This window comes from Cricetulus griseus, assembly GCF_003668045.3.
Source record: "Cricetulus griseus strain 17A/GY chromosome 1 unlocalized genomic scaffold, alternate assembly CriGri-PICRH-1.0 chr1_0, whole genome shotgun sequence".
Lineage (NCBI taxonomy): Eukaryota > Metazoa > Chordata > Mammalia > Rodentia > Cricetidae > Cricetulus > Cricetulus griseus.
In genome coordinates, this window is record NW_023276806.1 from 16,357,989 (window position 1) to 16,384,059 (window position 26,071).

At 41.7% G+C, this 26,071-nt stretch overlaps 1 protein-coding gene across 1 annotated transcript; it reads right to left on the reverse strand.

Moving 5' to 3' along the window:
* Window positions 1-639: 639 nt before the first annotated feature.
* On the reverse strand, window positions 640-21,937 carry Gtf2b (general transcription factor IIB). Its single transcript, XM_027395883.2, has 7 exons — window positions 21,784-21,937; window positions 15,727-15,833; window positions 8,917-9,050; window positions 5,704-5,850; window positions 5,442-5,571; window positions 1,763-2,044; window positions 640-1,030 (listed from the first exon to the last, which is right to left on the reverse strand). Exons 1-7 carry the CDS (start codon window positions 21,798-21,800, stop codon window positions 897-899), a joined length of 951 nt encoding a protein of 316 aa, XP_027251684.1. The 5' UTR covers window positions 21,801-21,937; the 3' UTR covers window positions 640-896.
* Between the last annotated feature and the right edge of the window lie 4,134 nt (window positions 21,938-26,071).

Genomic DNA, 26,071 nt, shown 5'->3' on the forward strand with positions numbered 1-26,071 from the left:
TCAGCTGGTTATAAATGTTTGAGCGGAGGATTCCCTGGAAGACCAGTACTGAAAGAGTCTATGAAACTGACAACCTAGCACTTGAATTCAGTAATAACAGACTATCAACAAAGGTAGCTCCCAGTGGATGTTTTAAGGCATTCTATGCTAACATGCACAGAATGGATTTGCTTTACCTGCATGAAAAGTGGCCTATGCTAAGCTCACTAATTATCAACTGGCAAAACAGCTTAAGGAAACAAAAGTGACCTAAGTCTAGACAACTTACTGGGGTTCTATTTTCGGAACTTTCCTGAGGACTGACCTATACTAATTGCCAAAGCCACACTTGTAAGGGCTAGTTTTGGTGGCAGATTGCAGTCATCTCTGAACTGAGACAAGCTGTTCCTGCCTCAACACCTAATGCTTTTCAAGGCCCAGCCCCTCACTTCTCACACACAGCCTCTGATGTGTGCCTGTGGTTTGCATATTCATGTTACAAAATAGATGTTAACAATGGTTCTCAAGCCTTTGCTATTTCTGCGACTTTATTAAATTGAAGAACCTAAATACAAAAATGATCGGAAACAGGCTCTCTCTATCACCTATAATAATGTACATGATTTATAATTATAAATTTCATATTACTATAACAAAAACTTTAGTTTTGAAAAATGTTTTATTTGAGAATTACATATTTAGTATCTTCCAAAATACTGTTTCCTAATCACTAAAAAAGAAAGCAGATTCAGTAAGAAATTTAAATCATTAAATATGTTGCACTAATATATACATACAGAATGCTAAATAATATTTAGTCTGGAATGCGTACCATCTTATTAAAGGCTCAACCAGCACAATGTAAGCTATGTATAAAGTTCCATGTACATGAGAGTGTGACACTTAGTTGCCTCAGCTTAGAGCTGGGGTAATTTGTCCACTGGGGTGTCAAACTTGAAGTCCGAAGGGAAGAGATCTGGAGCCCGAGGGTAGATCAGTCTGTAGGACTGTCTGATTGTAACATCAGCAACACCAGCAATATCTCCAATTTCTAAAGGACAAAAAAAGAAGACAAAAAACAAAATCTGCTCAAACTCTTACTACCAAAGAGGAAAGCAAAACAAAACAACCCCTCAATTTCACTTTTTATAACTGATAATAGAAATACATTCTACCATGTATAAGCAGGATTCAAAGTAAATACAGGCCTCTTTAAAGGTGTCTTAGTAATACTAAGGGGCATAATATATGCAAAGCAACCCAGGGCATGGTATCCAGTAACAGGCATTGTATTCCTTTTGCCAGGTATTGTTGCAGGGCTGAGACAATCTACCTATCATGTGCAAAGCTGGGTTTATCCCCAGCATAACATAAACTATATGAGACCTTGCCTCAGTGAACAAAAATGGGGAAGGGCCTTAAGGTGCCACCCCTTACTGAGGTCCCACTGACAATTAATAGTGGCTGGGGGAAGAGGTACTATTTTCTTCAGTGAGTTGCCCATGCTCCAGTAAATGTAATCTATATCCTAAAAGATACAGATTAAAATTAAATAATTCAAGTAGGAAAAGTAGACTTGTATATAGGAAAGCCTATGCCTCTAAAATAATCACTTAAAACCAATATACTGTATTTTCTTCAGGTGCTTTCGGGGAACAGGGCTACATCTCATCCCACTCCCTTCTGTGTTGATGCTTCTTAGGGGGTTCTCAACAGTTAGCATTCTTCACCATCGACTCCCAGCCTTGCATCTCTCTGGCACACTTCCTAATAAAGATCCTACCTTTCTGTGTCCGCTTCTCAGCCGATGCCTGAGAAGCCATGTAAATAGCTGCTGCTGCCACAGAGATGGGGCTCCGGCCAGGAACCAAGTCTAGCTCCACAGCCTTTCGGGCTATGTGCGTAGCTGCCATCTGTACTTGCTTGGGGAGGCAAAGGTTGGAGCAGAACCTGGACATAAAATCCCCAGTTGTGATCAGATCCACACTGGTTTCCAAAGCTTTCAAAATCAATTTAAAACAGCGGCCAATTTCTTTCTTAGAAATCCGAGATACAGCACATATTTCTAAAAGACAAAAATTGAAAAAAATCAAGCCTGTGTTTATTTTCTAATTTATCATTTTTTTATTAGAAAAAGAAAATATTCCAGCTGTAGAAAATTCAGTCATGGCTTAAAGATGAGACCCTAACCCTTTCAAGCAGTGTTTCCCATGGAGCTTAGTATTTAAAATTTCTTGGTTTGGGAGAGCAGGAAGAGAGGAGGGAGGGGGAACTGGAATTGGGATGTAAAAAATGAATTAATAAAAAAAAAGTTAAAAAAATTTCTTGGTTTATATTTTCACCATACTTTAAATGCCAAGTGCATATGCACTCTTTCCATGCTATCTCTAAATAGCTAAAATGTTAGTCACTGCTTGAGTTGTTACAGTAAAAATGATGTGTGACAAGTCTTTGCTCTTCACTTTGACACAGGAAAACTTGAAAGATACTCATTGGATATATAGTAAATGTAGTGTCCTGCCTGGACCTCGGCAGGGAAAGTCAGTGTGCAACATTGAAGTAGGCTGTCCTGTGCTCCTGAATAAACAAGCTTGACAAAACCTAGCAGTGATCACAAAGTCCTTGATTTGCACAAAACTACAATTATTAGAACTCAAAAGGGTGGGAGGAGAAAGAACAAAGAAAGAAAGAGAAATTACTCTGAGACCTTCCAAGACTTGGTTCCTCATATATCAGACCTAGTTAGCAGTAGTTTTCATCACCAGCTACAGATGTAACTCCAATGTAAAGCCTCTGCAGCAGTCAGACCTTCAAGCCCACAAAGCAGAGTCAGGTGGACAGTGGGCTTACAGGGATTAAAATTATGCCACCCGCAAAAGCAGCTTGCAAAAGAAGACTATCCTGTGGAATTTCGGTTAAAAAACAAAGAAGCACTGGCAAATGTCATTGTCTTAGTCAGGCTTTCTATTGCTGTGAAGAGACAGCATAACCATGCCAATTCTTTTTGTTGTTTTTTGTTTGTTTTTCGAGACAGGGTTTCCCTGTGGCTTTTGGAGGCTGTCCTGGAACTAGCTCTTGTCAACCAGGCTGGTCTCAAACTCATAGAGATCCACCTGCCTCTGCCTCCCCAGTGATGGGATTAAAGGCGTGTGCCGCCACCGCCACCACCACCAGGCCCATGCCAACTCTTACAAAGAAAACATTTAATTGGGGTGGTGGCTTGCAGTTTCAGAAGGTTAGTCCATTATCATCACAGTGCAACATAGTGGCATGTAGGCAATCATGGTGATGACTGTATCTTGATCAGAAGGCAATAGGAAATGCACACTGGGTGTGACTTGAGCATACATGAGACCTCAAACCCTGCCTCCACGGTGACACACTTCCTCCAACAAGGCCACACCTCCTTAATAGTGCTGTTCCCTCTGGGGTCATTTACTTTCAAAACACTCCCTGGCCCCCAAAGGCTTCTAGCCATATCATAATGTAAAAATGCACTCAATCCAACTCAAAAGTCCCCATAGTCTCAACAATATTAAAAGTTTGAAGTGTCTTCTGAGAGTCATACAATCTTTTAACTGTAATTCCCTGTAAAATTTAAATCAAAAAGCAGATCACATACTTCCAACACAGATGGTGCAGCACATACATTACCATTCCAAAATGTAAAGAAAGGAAGATAGTGAGATAATACTGCACCAAAGCAAGACTGAAAACTAGCTGGGGAAACTCCAAACTCTACATCTCCGTATCTGATGGCCACTCTCCAAATCTCCAATTCTGTTCAGCTTTGTTGACCGCAACACACTTCTCTTTGTTCTCTTGAACTGGTTCCACTCCCTGTTAGCAGCCTTCCTGGCAGATATCCCACAGCCCTGGTATGCCCATCATCTTGTGTTCTCCCAGGCAATCCAGGCTGCAGCTTCACAGCTTCATGCAATGGCCTCTCCAGGCTTCCATTCAGGGACACCCCTTACACATGCTTGGCCTCTGTGGCTTTCTTTAGTTGTAGAGGCAAATTCACCCCTTTTTTTAATCCTTAACTAAAGCCAGAACCACATGGCCAAGTGGTAAAGGCTGCCAAGTTATACTGCTTGTTTCGGCTAGACCATGGTCCCCTCTTTCATTAACATCTTCACCAGCTTTCTGGTTTTGATGGTTTCCCTCATTGCCTAAGCCTGGAACTAGCACAGTAGACCAGGCTGGTTTCAAACTCAAGAGATCCATCAACCTCTGCCTTTTGAGTGCTGGTATTAAAGGTGTACACCACAACTGGCTCTAAGCTTTTCTTTAATTCTTTTCCACAAGTTGAAAAATTAACTGGGTGGGATCTTGTCCTAAGGTCATCACTCCCATTTTTCCATTTCTTAATCTGTTTATCTTATTAAACATAGGACTTAGCTCTATCCCACTTTCTGGTGCTCCTTTTCTCCTCAAATAGTTTTCCTTGCTCAGCTTGCTCCTTTTCATTACATATGAACCATACAACTAAGCGGTTTTTGAGATTTCCTCTGCCAGAGGAATTAATCTAAAACTCTTTACTTTGGCGTCAGGCAGACTCTTCCGACAAGGGCAAAAAGCAGCCACATTCTTCACCAAAATATCACGACAGTAATCTCTAGGCCACATACTAACATTCTTCTTCTCTGAAGCCTCTTAAACCAGGCCACCACAGTTCAAATCAACTCAGCACCACTGTCTTCCATTATCCTACTAGGATGGCCCATTAACAGCACTTAAAGAATTCAACTGCTTTTCTTTTTTTTTTTTTTTAAAAGATTTTATTTATTATGTATACAACATTCTGCTTCCATGTATATCTGCACACCAGAAGAGGGCACCAGATCTATAACAGATGGTTGTGAGCCACGATGTGGTTGCTGGGAATTGAACTCAGGACCTCTGGAAGAGCAGTCTGTGCTCTTAACCTCTGAGCCATCTCTCCAGCCCTCAACTGCTTTTCTAATCTACAATCCCAAAGTCTATGTTGCTTCAAACAAAAGCATGGTCAGGCCTTTCACAGCAATATCCCACTCCCTGGTACCAACTTCTCTTAAGGTTTCTATTGCTGTGAAGAGACACCATGACCACGCAACTCTTATTAAAAAGACAAAAACAAAACAAAACCATTTAATTGGGGTGGCAGCTTACAATTTCAGAACTTTAATCCATTATCATCATGGTACAACATGGAGGCATGGTACATCAGTAGAGAACAGGAAGTGAATTGAGATACTGGGTGTATCTTGAGCACATATAAGACCTCAAATCCTGCCTCCAGAATGACACTTCCTCCAACAAACCCACACCTCCTAACATTGCCACTTCCTTTGAGGACCATTTCCTTTCAAAACACCACAGTCCTGAACATGGATTACTGCATGCTATGCTAAAGACAAGCACTATCTGTTAAATGTCAAAGCTGCCTGACTGCACTCCAGCTGGTACAATTTAAGCCTTACCTTTAAATGTCCTGGGAACGCCTTCTTGCCTACAGGCAATATACAGACATGCCGAAGCTATCGCATCATTAGCTCTTCCCTTCAGGCTCTTCTGCTCATACACTTGCTTGAATAAATTATTTGTTCGATCCTTCAAAGCACAGAAACTATGTTTAATTAAATCTAGACCATTTAATTACTTATAATATCAAAATTTTATGTGTTCATTGAATTATGCAAAGTAAATGTCAGAATGGCTGAAAGCAGATGGACGAGAACTTACAACTATATTTCGAGGGAGGTTGATTCTGTCAGCCATGGTCGTGATTTCCTTGAAGGCATTCATCATTGCTCTATCAGAACTACTCATTGTTCTCCGATTCTGATACTTAGAATTGCCAAACTCATCAAAACTTGCAGCTCCTGTACCCTATAAGACAAAGAATTAACCTTGCTAAACATTTTTGGAAAAATTCGTAGAAATTGTAACTTACACAATCTGACGACTACTTATGTCCAGTGGAGCCTGTACCTCAAACAGAAACTTCCAGGTGAAGAAGCTTCAAAGAAGTGTATTTCACAGACACTTAAGTAAATCTAAACAATTGTTGTAACACAGAAAATGGAAATCGAAAGCCCAACTGAATTTATAGATGGCACAAAATATAAATGCCATCTATAAAACAGAATGCAAAAGCATATTAAATACAGATAGAAGAGCAAGTGAAAACTAGTCAGATACATGAATGACACCTATTACAGAATCCAATAGTTAATATGAAATACAGATAGAAGAGCAAGTGAAAACTAGTCAAATACATGAAAAACGCCTATTACAGAATCCAATAGTTAATATGAAATGTCATAGTGACAGGTCTACGAAAAATCACATGATCTCCAAATGTAGCATATAAAGCTAAGTGAACAAAACTCAAAATGCAGTTTTGATAAAGACTCACATTCAACATGAGCACTTCTGTGAGTATAAAAACCATCCTCCAGGCCTAAAGCAAACATTAGGGTTAGTGGGAAAAGGTTTCAACTTCACTGAGTAAAGATCACAGCCAGGTGGCTTTGATGCTTAACAAAAATGTTTGTTAATTGATGGTAAAGGTCAAACTCATGACAGGAGTGCATACTAAAGCCACCATGCTGTAACATGACCTTGCAAAAGCCAGAAAAGAAAGTGTAATTGAAGCACTGTGAAGGAGACCACCAGCTATTTGTAGGCACTATGAGTCCAAAATGCCCAACAAAGCCATCACAACATGCTATTGCTATAAACTGCAAGAGAGTTCATTAAAGCAAAAGCATTGATGAGATCTGAAGTCTCATGTAGGGGAACTTGTAGCCATCCCTGCTTAGGGGCTGGCTACAGGTCTGCCTGACCACGCCTGCTAGGGTGTGGTCAGGGTGATGTAGAGAGAGAGGTTCAGGGCTACATTTCACTTTCGTTTCCCCCTTTCGGCTTTCGTACACACTGCTGCCACGCCGACTGGCTACGTCGCTCTGTAAGTAAGGCTTTTCTCTATTAAATACCCTTATATTTCTACTTGGCTCCGTATTGGTAATTTCCCACTTTAGCCTCATATTTACAATTCCTCTACCCCAGTGACTATAGGAATAGAACTATGTGTATGTGAATTCCTGCATTTAGTTTCTCAAAAGAAGCTTGAGATAGAGAGGCTGATGCATGCCTTTAATCCCAGCACTCAGGAGGTAGAGACAAGGCAGATCTCTGAGTTCAAGACTGACCTGGTCTACAGAGTGAATTCCAGGAAAGCCAGAGATACACAGAGAAACCCTGTCTTGACAAACAACAACAAAAATAGACTTAAGACTGATCTTTCGCCGGGCGTTGGTGGCACATGCCTTTAATCCCAGCACTCGGGAGGCAGAGGCAGGCAGATGTCTGTGAGTTCGAGGCCAGCCTGGTCTACAGAACAAGTGCCAGGATAGGCTCCAATACTACATAGAGAAACCCTGTCTCGAAAAACCAAAAAAAAAAAAAAAAAAAACCTGATACTTTCCTGTCTACTCAACCTGTTTTGTTTAACCTACCTTTAATAGAACAATAACCAACCTTACTTGCCATGGATTTCCCATGTAGTTAACTTGTATAGCCTAAAATAATGCATTGCATAATGATGTTAAATTATGACTCTTCCACCAGGCAATGGTGACATACCACCTTTAATCCCAGCAGTCAGGAGTCAGAGGCAGATGGATCTCTATGAGTTCCAAATCACCCTGCACTACAAATCGAGTCATAGGACAGCCAGGGCGATACAGAGAAACCCTGCCTCAAGCAAAGAAACAAAAAGAAAAAAAAAAAAAAAATTACAACTCTTCCATGCTCCTGACCCAGATTACAATGTGTTTGTTTTATGTGTGTTATGACAATAACTTGCTGAAAACAGCAGATACAGGTTGAAAGCAGTGGTGTAAAATTAATATCTGTGTTAAAATAACAGCAGACAGATGTACTTGATTAGAGGGCATCAGATCCCCTGGAATTGAAGTTACGATGGTTGTAAACCACCATGTGGGTACTAGGAACCAAATCCAGGTCCTCCACAAGAGCACCAAATGCTCTTAACTTCTGAGCCATCTCTCTAGCCCCAATAACTTTTAAGTGATATGTTATAATGATCTTTTAAAAAGTCATTATACAGAATATGCTGGCAGGTGTCTCTAAATCCTAGCACTTGGGAGGCAGCAGCAGGTAGATCTGTTAGTTCAAAGCTAGCCAAGTCTACATAGCCAGTTACAGGCCAATCAGGGCTATACAGTGATACTGTGCCACAAACAGATTGTGCAGTAGTAAAGTTTTAAAGTAGCTAACACTTCCTTGATTCACCTTTCCGGGCCAGTCATCAGCACTGACCAGCAGTATAGCCTAGGGGAGAGTTTCCATCCTGGCCTGCTCCCTGCAGGTGGTGTGGAGAGCTCAAGGATGCAGTTCTGTGAGTTGGTACCTAAGGTGGGATGTGACCTTTGGTAGACTTGTTACTTGGGTCTATCACTGGTTCTGAATCTGGGGCAAACAGATGGTGATGCATCGCCCCCGAAAAAAAGCTTACACAACAACTATAAAGAATATGATTTTGTTTTTGTAATCGTATGTGTAAGGATGTGTGCCTATGCACCAGTTCATGACTGTTACCAGTGGAGACCAGGAGGGTCCCTGGAACTGGAGTTATAGTTTGTGAGCCATACTGGATGCTGGGAATTAAACCCAAGTCTTCCAGAATGTAAGTCAATGCTCTTAAAACCAGCCCAAGATTATATTGATTCCATGTTCTTCCTTCCATGATGGAAAAGAAAAGAAAAGAAAAACATCCAAATTGGTAGACTTCCATGGTAGTAATACTGGTAAATCTTATTCCCAAGCCAAGAGTCATTTTTGGGTTGGTGACTGACACTTGGAAAAATCCTAACTTTCCAGAGCTTTATCTCATCTCCCTTGGCATTTCTTGATAAGTGGATTAGTTACCTTGCCAATCATGGTAGACAAATCTCCATCACTCAAAAGAGGATTCTGAGAATCTCCAACTCGAGATGGGTCTTTTGTAGCTTTATCATTGCTGAAAGTTCTCCATTCAGATCCCACATCGATAACCCGGTCCCCTAAGAAGGTAAGCACACAGTTACTCACTTAACCAGCAACAGGACTGACCTCCCCATGAGCGTCTCAACATGGGCTCCACAGCATTTGGGCTTCAGCTTAGATAGCATGTCTGACACGTCTGCTCTGAAGCATTTACCAATTATGCTAGTTCGGTAATGAACCATGTAAATAGTATGCTACCATTATTTATATCCGAACGCTTAGAAGAAAGTATTGGTTAAAAATAACAAGAAGAAAAAGCTGGTGTGGTAGTTATGTGGCTATAATCCTAGCATTTGGGAGGCTGAGGCATAACAGAAATCAGGGCTATATTGACAACATATAGATAGCAAGACCTTGCCTCAAAGATAAAAGCAAAATAATAAAAGTATGCTTATGTGATACAAAGAAAAACAATGAAGCCAGATGTGGAGAAGCAAGCCTCTTATCTCAGCACAGACGGAGAGGAGAAAGAGGGAGGGAAGGAGGGAGGAGAGGGGGAAGAGAGAGGGAGAGAGGGAGAGAGAGAGAGAGAGAGAGAGAGAGGGACGGAGAGAGAGAGAGAGAGGGAGGGAGAGGGAGAGAGAGAGGGAGAGAGAGAGAGACTCAGATTAAAATTTTAAAAGGCAGACAGGCATACTTTTCAATTAAAGAGGCTGTGGGGCTAGGTATGTGATATCAAAACACCTGACCTGAATAGGTATGACTGGCCACTGCTTTAGTGGAATAAGCTCAATATCTGGAAATATCTTCAAAGCACACAGAGATAGCACTGAATACTGAAACACAAACTGAGCAGTGTGCCCACTGTACATGTTATCATTTAATCCCCAGAACTATAAGCTCAGGTACCACTTTCACTGTTACTTCACAAATGGTGTTAACTGGCCAAAGATCACACAGCTACAAGTGAGTGTCTATCAGCTTCCAAACTTCCACTAAGCTCTTTCAATGAACTGAGCCACAGGGCAGTAAAGGCCACTGTGTTCATCTTTGCTAGCATCTACAGTGAGTTTCAGTACAGACAGTCAAGGAATACAATGATTACAAATATGAGACCAAGCTGCTGCTTAGCTTTGGAAAAATTATTTAATTAAAAACATTTAGATAGAGGTCTGAGGATGGAATTCAGTAGTTAAGAGCACATGCCATTTTCCCAGAGGACCAGAATTTGGTTCTTAGCACCCACCTCAGGTGGCTTACATCCACCTGCAACCAGCACCAGAGGATCCATGCTCTATCTCCATGGGAACTGTTCTCTCATGCACACATCCACACATAGACAAAGACAAGTAAAAATAATTTATAATTTAAATGAAATTTTCATTTTTAATTACATTTACTTATTTTGTGTGTTGGGGATACATGCATAATAAATTGTGTAGAGATCAGAGGACAATTCTCTTCTTGGGCCATGAGGGATGCATATGTTAGGCCCGGTGGGAAGCACTCTTACTGTTGAGCCATCTTGATGGCCCCAATTATTTCATTTCTATGCCTTATTTCCTCAGCTTTAGACTTTTCCAGTAACTTGACATTTTAAAGACTATAAAGGTTAAATGAGTTAATGTACATGTATAATGCATGTAAAGTTCTTTCAAAGCAGCTATAAGTCCTCAATGCCTATTTACTGCTATGAACAGTGGGAATGATAAGAGAAACATTCATCTGACCCTTGGACTTTAAAAGACCCCAGGGCTCTGCAGCGGCTACTTAGTGACAAGGGAAAATGGAGTGAAATGATCATTTCAATGCAGATCATACCAAATATTTTATAGAATACATTAATTAGAATGCACATATACAAAAGAAAAATTATAATCTAAAACTAGTGATGTACATTAAGAAAGTAGGTAAATATATAACAGAATGATTTGCGCTTCTGATAAATTCACTTTTCTTTGAACTTCCAGAGAACCTGAGAGTAGCCAGAGGATTGCCTAGACAATCATATCTGGGTGAAGGAAGACAGGGAGTGTCCTCATCTGCCATCTCCCTGCACTGAGAACAAGCAAAGGCCCAGTAAGTTTGAACACGCCAGCCTGAATGTGGCTCATAGGAAGGACAAGGTTAAGTGAAAGTGATACTATGTGGTTCCCATGCGCCTGTGCTTTCAGATACAATGAATGAGGCCACCTTTCAAGTCTGCAAGATAAAAACAAAAATATGCACAAACAGAAATCACTATGGTCTTCAAATCAGAGTTACCAAATTTGAAAAGTTAAAAAGATCAAATGCCATGTAGTTGTATATACACAAAGCACATACAATTGTTTTCAAGCCCTCAGGGCCTTGATCATGCTAGTCAAGTGTTCTCTGAACCACACTATCAGCCCTAACTCTTCTTTATTTTGAGGCAGGGTCTCAGGAAATTGTGCAGGCCAGCCTGGGACTCATTCTAGCCCAGGCAGGTGTCTAACTTCAATCCTGTCTTGCCCTCCCTAGTAGTTGCAATTACGGTCCTATGACGTTAGGCCCAGCTGTTATGGTTTCAAGGGACAAAGTGAATAGATCAAGAAACTAGTGTAGGTGGAGAGGCGAGCAGGCGTGCCCAATGCTGAATTCTACCTGCGTATTTGGACACAACGCAACAGCAAGCTGAAATGCTTCCTTTCATAACATCTTCCTTTGGGCATCAAAGTACCTTTTACAGATTGCTTTATACTGCTTTTAAAAAGACAAAATGAACTTCATTAATAATAATTATAAGGTAGACTAGTATATAGTATAAACAGAAAACCCAGCAATGGGCAATAGAGTAAATTTTTCCAAATATGTGGCATGATCTAAATGTCTCACTCAAGAATCTGGTTTATACTAAGAACCATTCCCTTTTAAACATGACTGCTCAAAACAGGATTTATAAGAATCAAACATCCAAGGCAACTCAAAGAGCACAGCATGAAAGTATAACCAGTCCAAAAACCACCCACATGAGTAATGACAAGAGGACTATTCAGAGAAATTCTGAATAGCTAAAGGATTCCCACTTAAATTCCAAATTTAAGGCAGTATTCTAAACTCCAAATGAGGCAGTATTGTAAACGTTTCCCCGGAAGAAAACTGCAACTCAGAATCACTTCAAGCATAGAGTGACTAAGGTATCACTAATGTTTCAATACTACAATCCCTAACAAAGAGGAAGCTTGTGTGTAATCAACCTTGGATAGCAAGAAGCCTACCAGTGAGCAAGCGCACACACACACCCTCACCCCAGAAACAGAAACATGCCAATTTTTCCCCTCTTAAACTACACATTGATTTTTTAAATGTAAACCAGATGGGAGTTCTTCGTGAAAGCTGTGGTAGTAGCACTGACACAGATAGAAACATCACTTCGACCAGCTCCATCTCTGGGGCAAGACCTTTATTCAAGGTCCACACAAAAAGGAAGTCCCACCCAGCACATGTCCCTGCACTGAAGTATATAAGCCACAACAAAGAAGCATCTAAAGAGCATTTCATCAAACTACTTTTTCTTTTTTTTCTTTTCTTTTGGTTTTTCTTTCTCTGTGACTTTGGAGACCATCCTAGAACTAACTCCTGTAGATCAAGCTGATCTTGAACTCACAGAGATCTGCCTGCCTCTGCCTCTGCCTCCCGAGTGCTGGAAATAAAGGTGTGTACCACCACTGCCCAGCAGAGATACAAATTCCATTTATTTTTTGAGAAACAAAAGAGAATAAATGTCAAAATCATTCTCACTAGTTCAAAGCAGTCATCACTTTAGCACCTACCTTTTGACTTGTCAATGACTGAATTTTGGAAGAAAAGGTCAAAATGCTTCATTTCTTTTTCAAATATATTTTCCTTATGCTGCTTTTTTAAAGACGAATTTAAATGTAAGTGGTGAGCATGTAAGTGGTGAAGCAATTCAAAGTGAGATCCTAACTGATAAGACAGACGTGACACTAACTCCCTTTTCTCAGCAGGGTTGATATTTAATGTTTAGTAAACAGGACAGTCATTCTCTCTACCATTCAGCTATGCTACCTAGCCCCAATTTTAGCTTCTAATGCTACAACTGCCACTACAAGCAATGTACTACGTCAAATTTATGAACAAACTGATGCCCCAAATGTTGAACTGCAATCTACTGTTGAAATTCTACAGTGACACTATCGCATTATTAGAATCTAGCTGGGGTCAGGGACTTCCTATACAATCCTTTGACTGAACTGTTTCACAGAAGGAAGGAAGGAAGCTATGCCTCATTGGCCTGCTTAGTCACAACACATCTTAAGAAACACCAAGGGGTCAAGTGTGGTGATGTACTCATCTAATCCCAATAAGGAGACTGGGGCAGCACATCTCCGAGTGGCAGACCAGGCAGGGCTACAAGGAAGATGGCTCAGTGGATAACAGGGCTTGAAGCATAAGCATTAGAACCCAAGTTCAGATTATGAGCACCCATTTAAAAACTTCAGCATAGACATACATTTGTAAACCAGGTGCAGGGGGTATGGGTGGAGACAAAGGACTCTGGGGCTTACTTGTCAGCAAGCCTCGATGAATAGCAGCAAGTCTGGACTGTCTTAATCGACTAAGGTAGAAAATGATAGAGGACATCCTCTGACCTCTGCCAGTTGACAAGCACATGTATACACGTGCACACTACAACACCCACAAGTCAGCGATAAGATAGCAAATGCCAAACCATAGCACTTCATTCAACGTATTCTACAGTTCAAGTTGAGTCAAACAGATCGCTGTTATACGCTGAACAGTTACGTGACTGGTTCCCATGCCAAATGGATTTCCGCAATCTATCTGAGTGGGTCTAAGACTTTACTGACCAATCCCAGTGCACTCTGGTCTAGACATAGCCTCTGGCTTCCTTCAAAAAATACTTGCATTCCTCAAAGTCTCCTTTTAAATCAAGTATCATGTAGAAAACATAACTACTTTACAGTAGGCTCCATATCTAGTTTATTCTGCTTTTATTAAGAAATTCTGGTGTGATTACATAGCCATGCTAATTTTTTCTGACCACTGTCATCCTGAGTGTATTCTGAAGAGTACTTACTGTGGTCATTCCACAGTGCAGCATCTCTGCATAACTAACAATGGCACTGCTACTAATCAACAAGCTAATTACTGCACTCCACCTTAAGAGGGTGACAGGTTTGTTTTGACATGAGTACAAGATAGTAATAAAATAAACACTATAAAATGTTGCAATTTGGCAACTTGCATGCCACTTACAGTTCCACTGAGTTCCAACTCCACAACTAAAGTTAACAGTACATCTGAGTGATGGAGCCAAGTGATAAGAGCAAGCCTATGGTTTCCACTGCCATTACTAAGTGGTTAAGGAGATATGAAACAAGTGTGTGTGGGCATGTTCCAATAAAACTTTATGCATTACAAAACTTACATATGGCAGTATTTTCTTGTGTCCAAAATAGTATTATTTTAATTGTTCTCAACCACTTAAAAGTATACAAGCCACTTTTAGCACGAAAGCCATGTTAAGAGCATGTGTTAGCAGGTGCTGACACGAGAAGCAATGCATCTCGATTCCTATTATTAACTCTATATGCTTTAAAATTCCCACTGTATGCTAATCAGTGGGAAAAAGTCTGAGCTACTCAAAGTAGGAATAACAAACAATACTTTCCCAGTGTAGGTCTGAAGTAAGCAGCCTTCTTGGGTGAATGATGTTAAATAAGACAATTCCACAGCACATGCTACCAGCATTTGTCACAATCCCCAAGCCAACAGCAATTCCATTCTGAAGTGACTCAAACTGCTCAAAGGCTGGGAATGCAGGTCAGTGATAGAGCGCTTCCTGATGTGTAAGGCCCTGTGCTACATTGGCAGTACATCAGGACAAAACAAAGTAACCAACCACTCAGTACTCCTTCCCTTCTCTCTTACTGCTGGGACTTCTCTCTTCTGTATATCTAGATTAGTGAGCAAATAGGCACAAAATTGAAATCGTATTTATTTTTCTTTTTTGTAGTTGTGTGGATTGAACAAAGGGGCTCTCCCAGTGCTAGGCGAGCAAGTTACCACAAGCCATATTCTCAGCCCTAAAAGTAAAATTTTAAGATGTGGCATATTGGAACATATATCTTGAGGTCATATGTAAGTATTAACAAATCTTTTTGTTTTACTACAAGACATTGGATGAAGCTCAATATTATCACATTGAAATCTACTATATTTCTTTTAGAAAGCACACAAGTGGCACAAAAGTTGGAAATTTATTAGTTATTTGAGTATCAATCCATCTCCTTTCACACGTATCTTCCATTAACTATTTAAAACTAAGGATGCAAGTACTGTTGGCCTTTTCATGTTTTGTTGTTGTTGTTGTTGTTTTGTATTTCAAGGCAGGGTTTCTCTGCGTAGCCCTGGCTGTCCTGGAACTCACTCTGTAGACCAGGTTGTCCTGGAATGCAGAGATCCGCCTGCCTCTGCCTCCAGAGTGCTGCTATTAAAGGAGTGAGCCACCACTGCCCAGGGAGTCTTGCTCTTTCTTTTTGTAAGTTTCCACCAACATTCCAACATGCAGTGATTACTTGCATGCAATGGCTCTTCTGAATTTTTCTCTTCTTTTTACTTTACTGTATCTGTGACTTGCTTGTGTGGGGTTGAGCTGTCAAAAGGTATTCATTAAAACTTTGGAAACAGCACAAAAGCAAAGCACTGTGGATTGTGATTTAAATTAAAACCTTAATAGCTACTTACCTACAACTAGGCCACATTCAGGACAGATCATATCACCCGCTCTGTAGTCCTCTACTAAAATTGCATCTGGATGATTTGGACATGTGACTCTTGGGAGAGCATCCAAACTACAAGAAAGAAAAAAAAAAAAAAAAAAAAAAACATTTTCCAACTAATATGAAACAAGTCTGAGTTTTATTGTTTTCTAGTAATAGGCAAGCTAAGACTTTTGAGACCCTTGATTAGTATAACAACTTATAATCAAAATAGCCAGCAGCACTTATATATAATTATCTGGTTTGTGCGCTTTGCTACTTATTTCTCTTGTTAGAAAATAACCGTGTTGCTGGGCGGTGGTGGTGCAGGCCTTTAATCCCAGCACTTGGGAGGCAGAGGCAGGCGGATCTCTGTGTGTTCGAGGCCAGCCTGGTCTACAAGAGCTAGTTCCAGGACAGCCTCCAAAGCCACAGAGAAACCCTGTCTCCAAAAACAAAAACAAAACACAAAAAACTAAAACCCTGGATAACCATACATAGAAGGAAACTAGATTCCTATCTCTAATACTACACAAGCATCAAAATGGATCAGACCTTCACGTAAGATCTGAACTTTGGAGCTCAGAGGTTGAATGCGGCTTACTGCTCTTTCAGAAGACCTTTGTTCAGTTCCCAGCACCCACAAGGTGGTTCACAACCACCCGTAACTACAGTTCTAGTGAGTCTCATACCTTCTCCTGGCCTCTGAGGTCACCAGGCACATACTCAGACACAAAAACAAAAAACAAAAAAGATCTGACACTTTGAAAGTGCTAGGGCAAACAGGTAAACACACTTCAAGATGTAGGTATAGCAAGTACTTTCTTAAAAGTATCCCAGTAGCACAGGATATAATCCCAAGAACTGAAAGGAGTGACTGACTGCATGAAAAAGATCAGACCACATCTACAATGCAAAAGAAACAATCAGCAGAATCAACACAGTGTACAGAATGGGAGGAAAACTGCCAGGGACAGGAAACAGAGAATTAATATCAAGAATCTAAATGGCACACCAAATATTGAGTGCCAAAAATGTAATCAACAAGTGGACTAATGAAAGACCATTCTTTAAAAAGGGAAACACAAGTGGCCAATAAATATTTGGAAATGTATTCAGTATCTTTAACCATTGGGGAAATGAAATTAAAACTGCTGTTTTATTTATTTATTTTTTTTAATCTCATTCCAGCCAGAATGGCAATTGCCTAGAAAACAAATGACAGCAAATAATCTGGGAATGTGGAAAAGAAGATTTATCACACACTGCTGATGGGAAGAGAAACTGTTATTGCTGCCATGGAAGTCAGCATGGGGTTTTCTCAAAAGACAAACCATAGGGCTGGTGAGATAGCACAGTGGGCAAAAGTGCTTTTACCAGGCCTGATGACTTGAGCTCCGCCAGTGGGACCCATGTGGTGGAGGGAGAAAACCAGCTTGCATAGGCTGTCCTCTGCTGTGGTTAGGAGAAAGCAGAATCCCACAGGCTGTCCTGACTCACACCTTGGCACATGCTCCTCCCCCCCACTAAATAAACAAATACACTAACATAATTTTTAAAGTCAGAACTATATAATAGACTAGACAACTCCTAGGCAGATACCTGAAAGTTCTAAGTAAACATAGCACACAGATACTCGAGCACCCATGTTCATCTGTAATAATGTTACCAAGTGCAATCAGCTTCAGGGTAAAGAAAATGTGGTACCAACCAACACACAGCCTTAAAGAATGAAGTCATGCCGGGTGTTGGTGGCACACGCCTTTAATCCCAGCACTTGGGAGGCAGAGGCAGGTGGATCTCTGTGAGTTCCAGGCCAGCCTGGTCTCCAGAGGAGTGCCAGGATAGGCTTCAAAGCTACACAGAGAAACCCTGTCTCGAAAAACCAAAAAAAAAAAAAAAAAAAAAAAAAAAAGAAGTCGCAGGAAATGAGTGCAACAGGAAAGCATTAGACTGAGTGAATAAACCAGAATCAGAAAAACAGGGACAGCATGATTCTCTCATGTGTGTATACACATATGCATACAAGTTACATACGTATGCAGTGCCTGAAAGAAAAAAGAGAACTATAAGCAGGGAGGAAGTGAGTTAGGAAGGGAGAAAGGAGGAAGAGAGGGGCACAAGGGGGCACCATCCGGGAGAAGTGAAGCAGCCAGAAGGTGGAAGTTAGGGTTAACTAAGAATAATGGCACTAATAGAAGACACGCCATAAGGCAATTCCATTACATTGCAATTTAACATAAAAACTAATATAGCTACAAAACTAGCATATGTGCTTAAGATTTATGATATTAGTAACATTAAGATTGTCCTTTTATTCTTTTTAAAGGAGAGGTGTTGTTCTATAGTCAGTCCTATTGGCCTCAAACTCACTATACAGCCCAGACTGGCACCAAACTAGGAGCAATCCTTAGCCTCGGCCTCGGCCTCCTGAACTGAGATCACAGGGATGTGCCACAAAGCCCAGCTCATGACCATAACAATTCCCTTATTTATTTTACCTTGAACAATAAAACAATTTGAGAAAGATGATTAACCATAAATGACTTGATGAAACAAGTCTTTAAAGCAACAAAGATTCTTTGTAAAAACCTAAGTATTATTTCTGGAAGGTGTGAGTCCTTCTAAAATTCACTTGACATGTATACAGCAAATGATTATGTTACAGTTATCATAAGCACACACTTAAAGCAAAATTAACCGCTCTTACAATATATAAATAGGCATTGTGGTTTAGGATCAAGTTTCTCATGTTAGCTGGTATAATTCAGAATGTTTTAACTACTAACATTGCTTTTTGTTCATTTACTTTTTTTTTAAAGATTTATTATGTATACAGTGTTCTGTCTGCCTGTGTCCCTGAAGACCAGAAGAGGGCGCCAGATCTCATTTTGGATGGTTGTGAGCCATCTTGTGGTTGCTGGGAATTGAACTCAGGACCTTTGGAAGAGCAGCCAGTGCTCTTAACCTCGGAGCCATCTCTCCAGCCCCTGTTCATTTACTTTTAAAGATATAGATATATCTATATGTATATATCTATATGTATATATGTATATATAGATATATTTATATATGTATAGATAGATAGATAGAGATATATGTATATATATTGTTTTAAGCATGGATGCATGTGCACTGCACAAATGTCTAGTGCCCAGAGGTCAGAAAAAGTATCAGATCTCCTGGAAGTGCAGTCAACATTTGGATGCCAGGTCCTCTGCAACAGCAGCAAGTGCTCTTAATACTGAGCCAGCTCTCCAGCTCCTTATTCACCAACTTTGAAGTTACATGAAAAACTGATTTAAAAAAAAAAAATCACATAATAACCACCAAATTTACTTAATTAATTAAAACATATCTTGCTTGGACTTTTTAATTGGGAAAATGGGAGAGGGCATCAATTGCTTTATATTTGTAGTTATTCTGGAAATTTTTAGAAAAAAGTAAGTTATGAAGAATAAAAGTAGTTATGAAAAAACTGAAAAACTGGCAGGGCGTTGGTGGCACACACCTTTAATCCCAGCACTCGGGAAGCAGATCTCTGTGAGTTCTAGGCCAGCCTGGTCTACAGATCGAGATCCAGGACAACCTCCAAAACAATACAGAGAAACCCTGTGGGGGGGGGGGGCGATTGGGGCTGGAGAGATGGCTCAGAGGTTAAGAGCACTGACTGCTCTTCCAGAGGTCCTGAGTTCAATTCCCAGCAACCACATGGTGGCTCACAACCACCTTGGATGAGATCTGATGCCCTCTGCTGGCATGCAGGCAGAAGACTGTATACATAATAAATGAATAAAATCTTAAAAAAAAAAAAAAATACTGAAAAACTGCTGAAATAAAGGAAAATTTGAGCAAAATAAGGGTAGTTATCAGTAAACCAGCAGGGAGTTAATGTAACAGTATGTTAGAGATTAACATAGGTTAATACTATTAACAAGTAGACCAAGCCAGCTGTGATGGAGCATGCCTGCAATCCCAGTATTCAGGAAGCAGAACTAAATTTGCCACCAATTCAATGGCATCCTAGTAATACATAGTGACTTCCAGGACAGCTCAGACTATAGTCTGAAAAACCAAAAAACAACAAAAACAAACAAGCAATAAAAGTCAGTAAAGGGGCTGGGAATGTAGCTTAGTGGGAGAGTGCTTACCTAGGTTCTAGGCTCAATCCCCAGCACTTAAGAAAGGAGAACAGGAAAGCTTGCAGTGTATTTAAATGACAATGGAATTATTTAAGTGTGGTCATTCTGTCTGCATGTGCATGGCCTGGTATGGGCAGAGATAACAAGAGGGCAACAGACTCTCTGGAGTAAGAGACATTGGGAGCTGCCATGTGGGTGCTGGAAACAACCCAGGTCCTCTGGAAGAGCAACCAGTGCTCTTAACCATGGAGCCATCTCTCCAGCCCCATCTATATCTTCAATGATCAATTTGCACAGCATTTTGCAAGACAGGTACTCTCTGTATCTCACAGACCATGGCCAGAAAATCATCTACCTGAAATGAGAACAAGTAGCGGGCTTTAATCTGAAATGTATTATCTTTGAGAACACCAAGCAGTTTCAAGGCTAAGAGACTATATACCTCACCCAAGGACAAACGCTAAGACAGAAATCTAACACTGACCGCTCTTTATTCCCACTGATGGAAAAATCTTAGAGTAGTAACAGGGATGACACAAATTTAAAAGCTGGATAATGGGATCTGCCATCCCACCACTTTCCAGATGGTGATGGAATTCTAGGCCAGGAACTCAAAATAAAAACTGACTGTCCAGAAAAAAATAAATTTCAAGGAATTTTTTCAAATGACAAAAACAGTTTAAAAACTGTAACCAGGAGTTTACTATGTGAAGTATTTAACTACTACAATTCTTTGTGTGTGTGTGTTTCAAGAATACAGAAGTTCCTATTCCATCAGAAGATAAGCTGGGCCTACATATGACCATATTCAGCTTCCACATCGACAGCCGTGGGGAAATTTCAGTGTTGGATACATTGGGGAAGCTGTTTCCATGTCCCTGCAAGGAAGCCTTACCTGACAAAGCCACACCCAGATGGAATGATTAAATGATAATTAAATCTAATTTAAAAATAAATTAGAATCGGTAAGCAAGAGTGCCAATTGCTTTACTTCCACACAAATAGTTGAAGCTGCTCCCCATGCCCACCTCTTGCTTTTTATAATAAAGTCTTTGAGGTTCCCAGAAAGGGCCTGCACTTCTGTGAATAATGGCTTCCCGTGGTGACGTTTATCAATTTCACACATAGTAACCACCTCAGGAAAAAGAAAAGAAAAAGAAAAAAAAAAATGCGCCAGAAGTGCAGAACTTTAATTTGATACTCCCAATACACTCTGTATTAACTAGAGGCCAAAGGAAGGACGGTCAGATACAGGTACCCTAGGCTCTCGAAAGGTCAACACAGCGGCATGACTCAGTTTACACATATGCCAGAATCCTAATACCTACCTCACCGTGGTTACAAAAGAGATATAATTAGGGTCTGCAAAGCACTTTGCAGGTCACAAGATTACAGGCTGTCTCGGGGGACACAACATGCATTTCCTGTGGCTATGAAGCACACTACGTTTTTAAAACACACTTAAAAAAGAAAATGCCTGCCAGCATATGCGATTGGTTTTCCTGCAGACGACATGTCCTTCGCGGCTCGCAGCGACACTTTGAGGGGTGGGGGGCTTTGGGGAGGGGCTCCAGGCTCCCTGGGCGCCTTCGCTGCCACCTGGGGGGCCGCCGGGCTCCCAGTGCTGACGTCTCCCGACTGGCTCGCTGTCAGGCCGGCTCTCGGGAGAGGAGGCGGCGGCGCCACAGACCCGCAGAGGGGATGGGCCGCGGCGGGGAACGACACGCACAGCAGAAAACATTAACGTGACACACAAAGGCTGCTGCGGGGTCGGCGGGACGGAGGCCCGGCGGCGCAGACCCCGGGGCCGACCCGACGGCGCTCTCGCGAGGGCCCCCGCCCAGGAGAGCCTCCCCGCGCCCCCGGCGCCACTCGCTCCGCTCCGAGGCCGCCGCACTCACCGGCTGGTCGACGCCATCCTCGCGGCTCCGCCAACAGCTGCGCCCAAAGCAGGAAGCGACACTGGCGGCCGGACGCCCGGAGCCGGCCTTTTATATGCGAGCCGCTCGCGCGCACTCGGCGCCGCTACGGGTCGGGAGGACGGCCAAAAAGCGTGCATTCCTCGGCGACGCGAGCTGAACGCTTCCTGGTTGATGGCTGTGTGTCCGTCCCTGGCCGGTTGCTGAGAGGACTTCAAAGGGCCGAAGCCCGACGTGATAGCACACAGCTTTAATGCCAGCACGCTGGAGGCAGAGGCTGGAGGATCTCTGTGAGTTCGGGGGCAGCCTGGCCTACAGAGCGAGCTCCAGGGCTGTAGGGAGAGACTCTGTCACAGACGAAACAAAACAAAAAGCCCACCCAGGAGGAAGGAGTCTCGGAGAATCCAGCGAATGAGCTACGTCAGAGTTAGTTCTCAAACAGACCGAATTAAAACATGAAGGATATGCCGTGTTGGCACTCTCCTGTAGTCCCGCACAAAGGAGGTAAGAGGATCAGGAGTTAGACCGAGTCTCAAACAAAACACCATAGACAGACAGACAGACAGACAGATGATAGGTAGATAAATAGATAGATGATAGACAGAAGACAGACAGATGACAGATAGACACATAGATAAATAGATAGATAGATAGATAGATAGATAGATAGATAGATAGATAGATAGATGTTATAGATTTTTTTTTTTAAATTCCACAAAGGAAACCAGGCTGATTGAAAGGGGCAAAGCCCTCACCTCAAACCACTCCTTTACTTTCAAGTCAATTTTCTCCGCCTGAATGGCGGAGAATTTGGAATAAAAAGAAATTAGCTTTGATCTTAAGGACCAATTCATGTTCTATCGTCTGTCAAGAAGCTTCAAATTCCTACAGGCCCTTTACCTCAGCAGTATGGGAATAGACTGTAATTGCCTCGAAAACACTTCTGCGATTGACAGGAGATCAAATGGAGCCCGGCGACAGCAGTATGTGTTGTGAAGGAAGCAGAGTCTGGCCCTGCCATGATCCATGCTGTTTGTCTTTCCCCGTCATCATCAGAATTGGACTGAAAGCGAAGAATAGAAAGTGTAGTAGAACAACTAACAACTGTACAAGGGCCTACATTTATTAACCAGTTAAACTAGCATCAAAATGGAAATAATAAGGCAGGTCTTGTGGTTCATCCTTGTAATCCTAGCACTTAGGAGGCAGAGGCGGGAGGCACAGAGGTCCAGACCATCACGGGCTGCTGGGTGAGAACCTGTCTCAGTTCCTGCCCCCCCCCACACACACCTTAACAAAGGTAATAATGCTACTTTCTTGTGAATGAACCATCCTGACCAAGTCAGAATTAAAGTAACTGCAAAAGAGGTAGGTATCTTCCACTGAGATGAAAACTCAGATACAATTAGTAAACACTGCATTTGTTAATGGAAATCAGTAGTCACTGTTTCCTTGAACAGGATAGAAGCTACTTGCTGGGAATGCAGATCAATTGGTGGCCTGCTGGTCTAGAATGCACGATAGGCCTGGGTTCAATTCCCAGCACTGAAGAAAAAAAAAAAAACCGGCGTGACAGTACAAATATGAAATGTCACCACTTGGAAGGTGGAGACAGGAAGAAGAGGAGTTCAAGGTCATCGTTGGATACATAATGAGTTTTGAAGCTAGCCTGGGTTACAGGAAAGCCTTTCTGTTGTAAGCACTCTGTACCCGGAGTGCTTTGTTCCAGGAAACTGTTTTACACACAGCCTTTGACTCCGTTTTTGAGGGCAGATTATGATTACAGCACCTGATTTCTTTCCACACAGTGAGAATGTATTGAATAACAATACATTAGCAAGGCTCAGTGAGTTCGATGGTGGCAATCTGTCATATGAACCACCTGGTTTGGTAATCTGGCTGAGGCAAGGCAGGTTCTCTGATTCCAACCCTAACTGCTAACGTTAACTCTCCTATGACTTGTGTCATAGGAGCACATGCTACTTGTGTCTGTGTATCTAGATGCATGTATGTGGCCTCCAGAATAACACAAGTTAAAGAGGCTGCAGCAGAGTCCCAAAGGCATTGGAAGTGGCCTGAGAGAGGATGTATTGACGCCACAGAGCAGTGACCTGAAGAAGCCGAAGCTGGAGCTGCTAGAGCCAGAGTTTGGGTGTAAAGCTGGAGAGTTTCAGATGCAAGGTGAAGGCTGAACTGGAGTGGGAGACAGGGAGAGGGAGGCTCTGTGTCCAGAGAGGTGAGAGATTAATGAGCAGGCAGCCCAGCAGAGGCCAGACAGTGAGCTGAGCCGAAAAGGGCTAGTCGGGAAGTCCTCTGCTGATTGGTCGACCAGGTATTAGATGACAGGTTGGTGTGTGGCCATGACATCACTCTCCTAGGTGTCGGTCTCTTTATAGGGTCCAGGTGAGGGAGTTGTACACCCGTTCCTGGGCCTAGTGTGTCTGGTAAGTTCTTGGGCCTTATTTCCATGTATGATTTTAATGCACCCATGTGACCCTACAGTCTCAATTCACCCCCATACTTTATAGAGTAGCTCCTTTTATACTCCCGGGAATAAGTCATTTATCATTCTGTGCTGCATGGGTGGTTTGCAGATCCACTCAAGGGCTGCAGTCATTATCCTCTGTCAAAATGGAGTCTAAAGCTGTCTGTAAAATGGGGTCTCCTACGACAAGGCACAGCCTAGGAAAACACTGTTTTACACAGTGTGGGGTAATTCTGAATAGGCCACAGACACTATCGCAAAAACCTAAATTAATTAATTAATTTAAGAAAGAAGTATGAACCACACCTAAGGGCAGCTCCCCACCCCCATCCCCAACAGTTGATGTTAACAAAAATAAAAACAGCCCAAAGGCAGTTTTAGAAAACATTTTTTTTTTTTTTGTTCTCATATTGCTTGGTTTGGGCTTTCTTTTTTTTTTAAACCTTACTGGTTTTTTGCTTGTACATTATGGTTTCCAGTTTGAGTTTTCCTGTGTGTGGAGGATGAGGTGCAGGTGGGTGTTTCTTTTAATCTTTCTTTAGTTCCTTTCTTTTTTCCTTTTTTTTTTTTGTTAGTTTGTTTTGTTTTAGCCTTGTTTGTCTTTTTTTTATTTGCCTATTTTTTCCTTGTCTTTTTGAGAAAGGGTCTCTCTATAATGTCACTCTGGCTGTCCTGGAAACTTACTACATAGACTAAGCTGGCCTCAAACTCACAGAGATTCACCAGTCTCTGTCTCCCAAATGCTGGGATCACAGGTGTGCACCACCACACCAGGCTGTTTCTTTTCTTAAGCGAGAGAAAAAGAAAGAAGGCTTGGGGTTGGAAGGATGCAAGGATCAGGTAGATGAATGAGAAGAGACTGTGATCAGAATATATTGTATGAATATAACTATTTTTGTTCTGTCATTGTTTAGTTCCAAACTGGAAACTTGAATGTGCTCCTGTGGGATGTTTTTCCCCCTTAAGAATTAGGAGAGTTGTGTAGGGGATTGTAGAGGATGCTGTAGCCACGCCTGCTTAGGGTCTGGCTACAGCATCCCCTACAGAGTTGGCCAGGCAGTCAATCCACATGCCTTTAATCACAGCACTCAGAAGGCAGAGGCTGGCACATCTCTGTGAGTTTGAGGTCAGTTTGGACTACAGGATAAGTTAATTCTAGGACAGCCAGGGCTGTTACACAGGGAAACCCTGTCTTGGGGGGGGGGGCAGACATGACAGTTTAGTGTGACAAGTGCCCTAGGAAAGGGCACCACCAGAAGGGAGACCCACAGAGAGCACCTTAGGTGGGGAATGAGAAGAGGACAACTGGGAGTATTTTGAGGATTACAAGGACCCAGTGGTTTCACAGTAGATAGCTAACGATGTTTATTGAAGGAAGAAACCATTAAGGAAATTGAAACCCTAAAGGGGAAAGGCAGAGCAACTGGCAATGTTTCTCTGCCCTCCTTCTAGATCTTTTATTTGTCATAGCCTTGCCAGAGTTTCTTTGTTAGTGTCGTACTAGCAGGTTTTAGATCTTCTCATCAGCATCCACATGTTCAGATTTTGTTTCTGATCTTGAGATCTTGAGTGTTAAGACCACTCTCTCTCTCTCTCTCTCTCTCTCTCTCTCTCTCTCTCTCTCCCTCTCTCTTGTGTTTTATCACCTAAGAATCAGTGACTTAGACCAGCTTTGACTATAATTTCTGGTGAAAAGTAATATTTTTTTGTGAATTAATATGTAAGAAATCGTTATTAATTTTAAAACATTTTTGATATTTATTTTAATTTATTTTTTGAGACAGG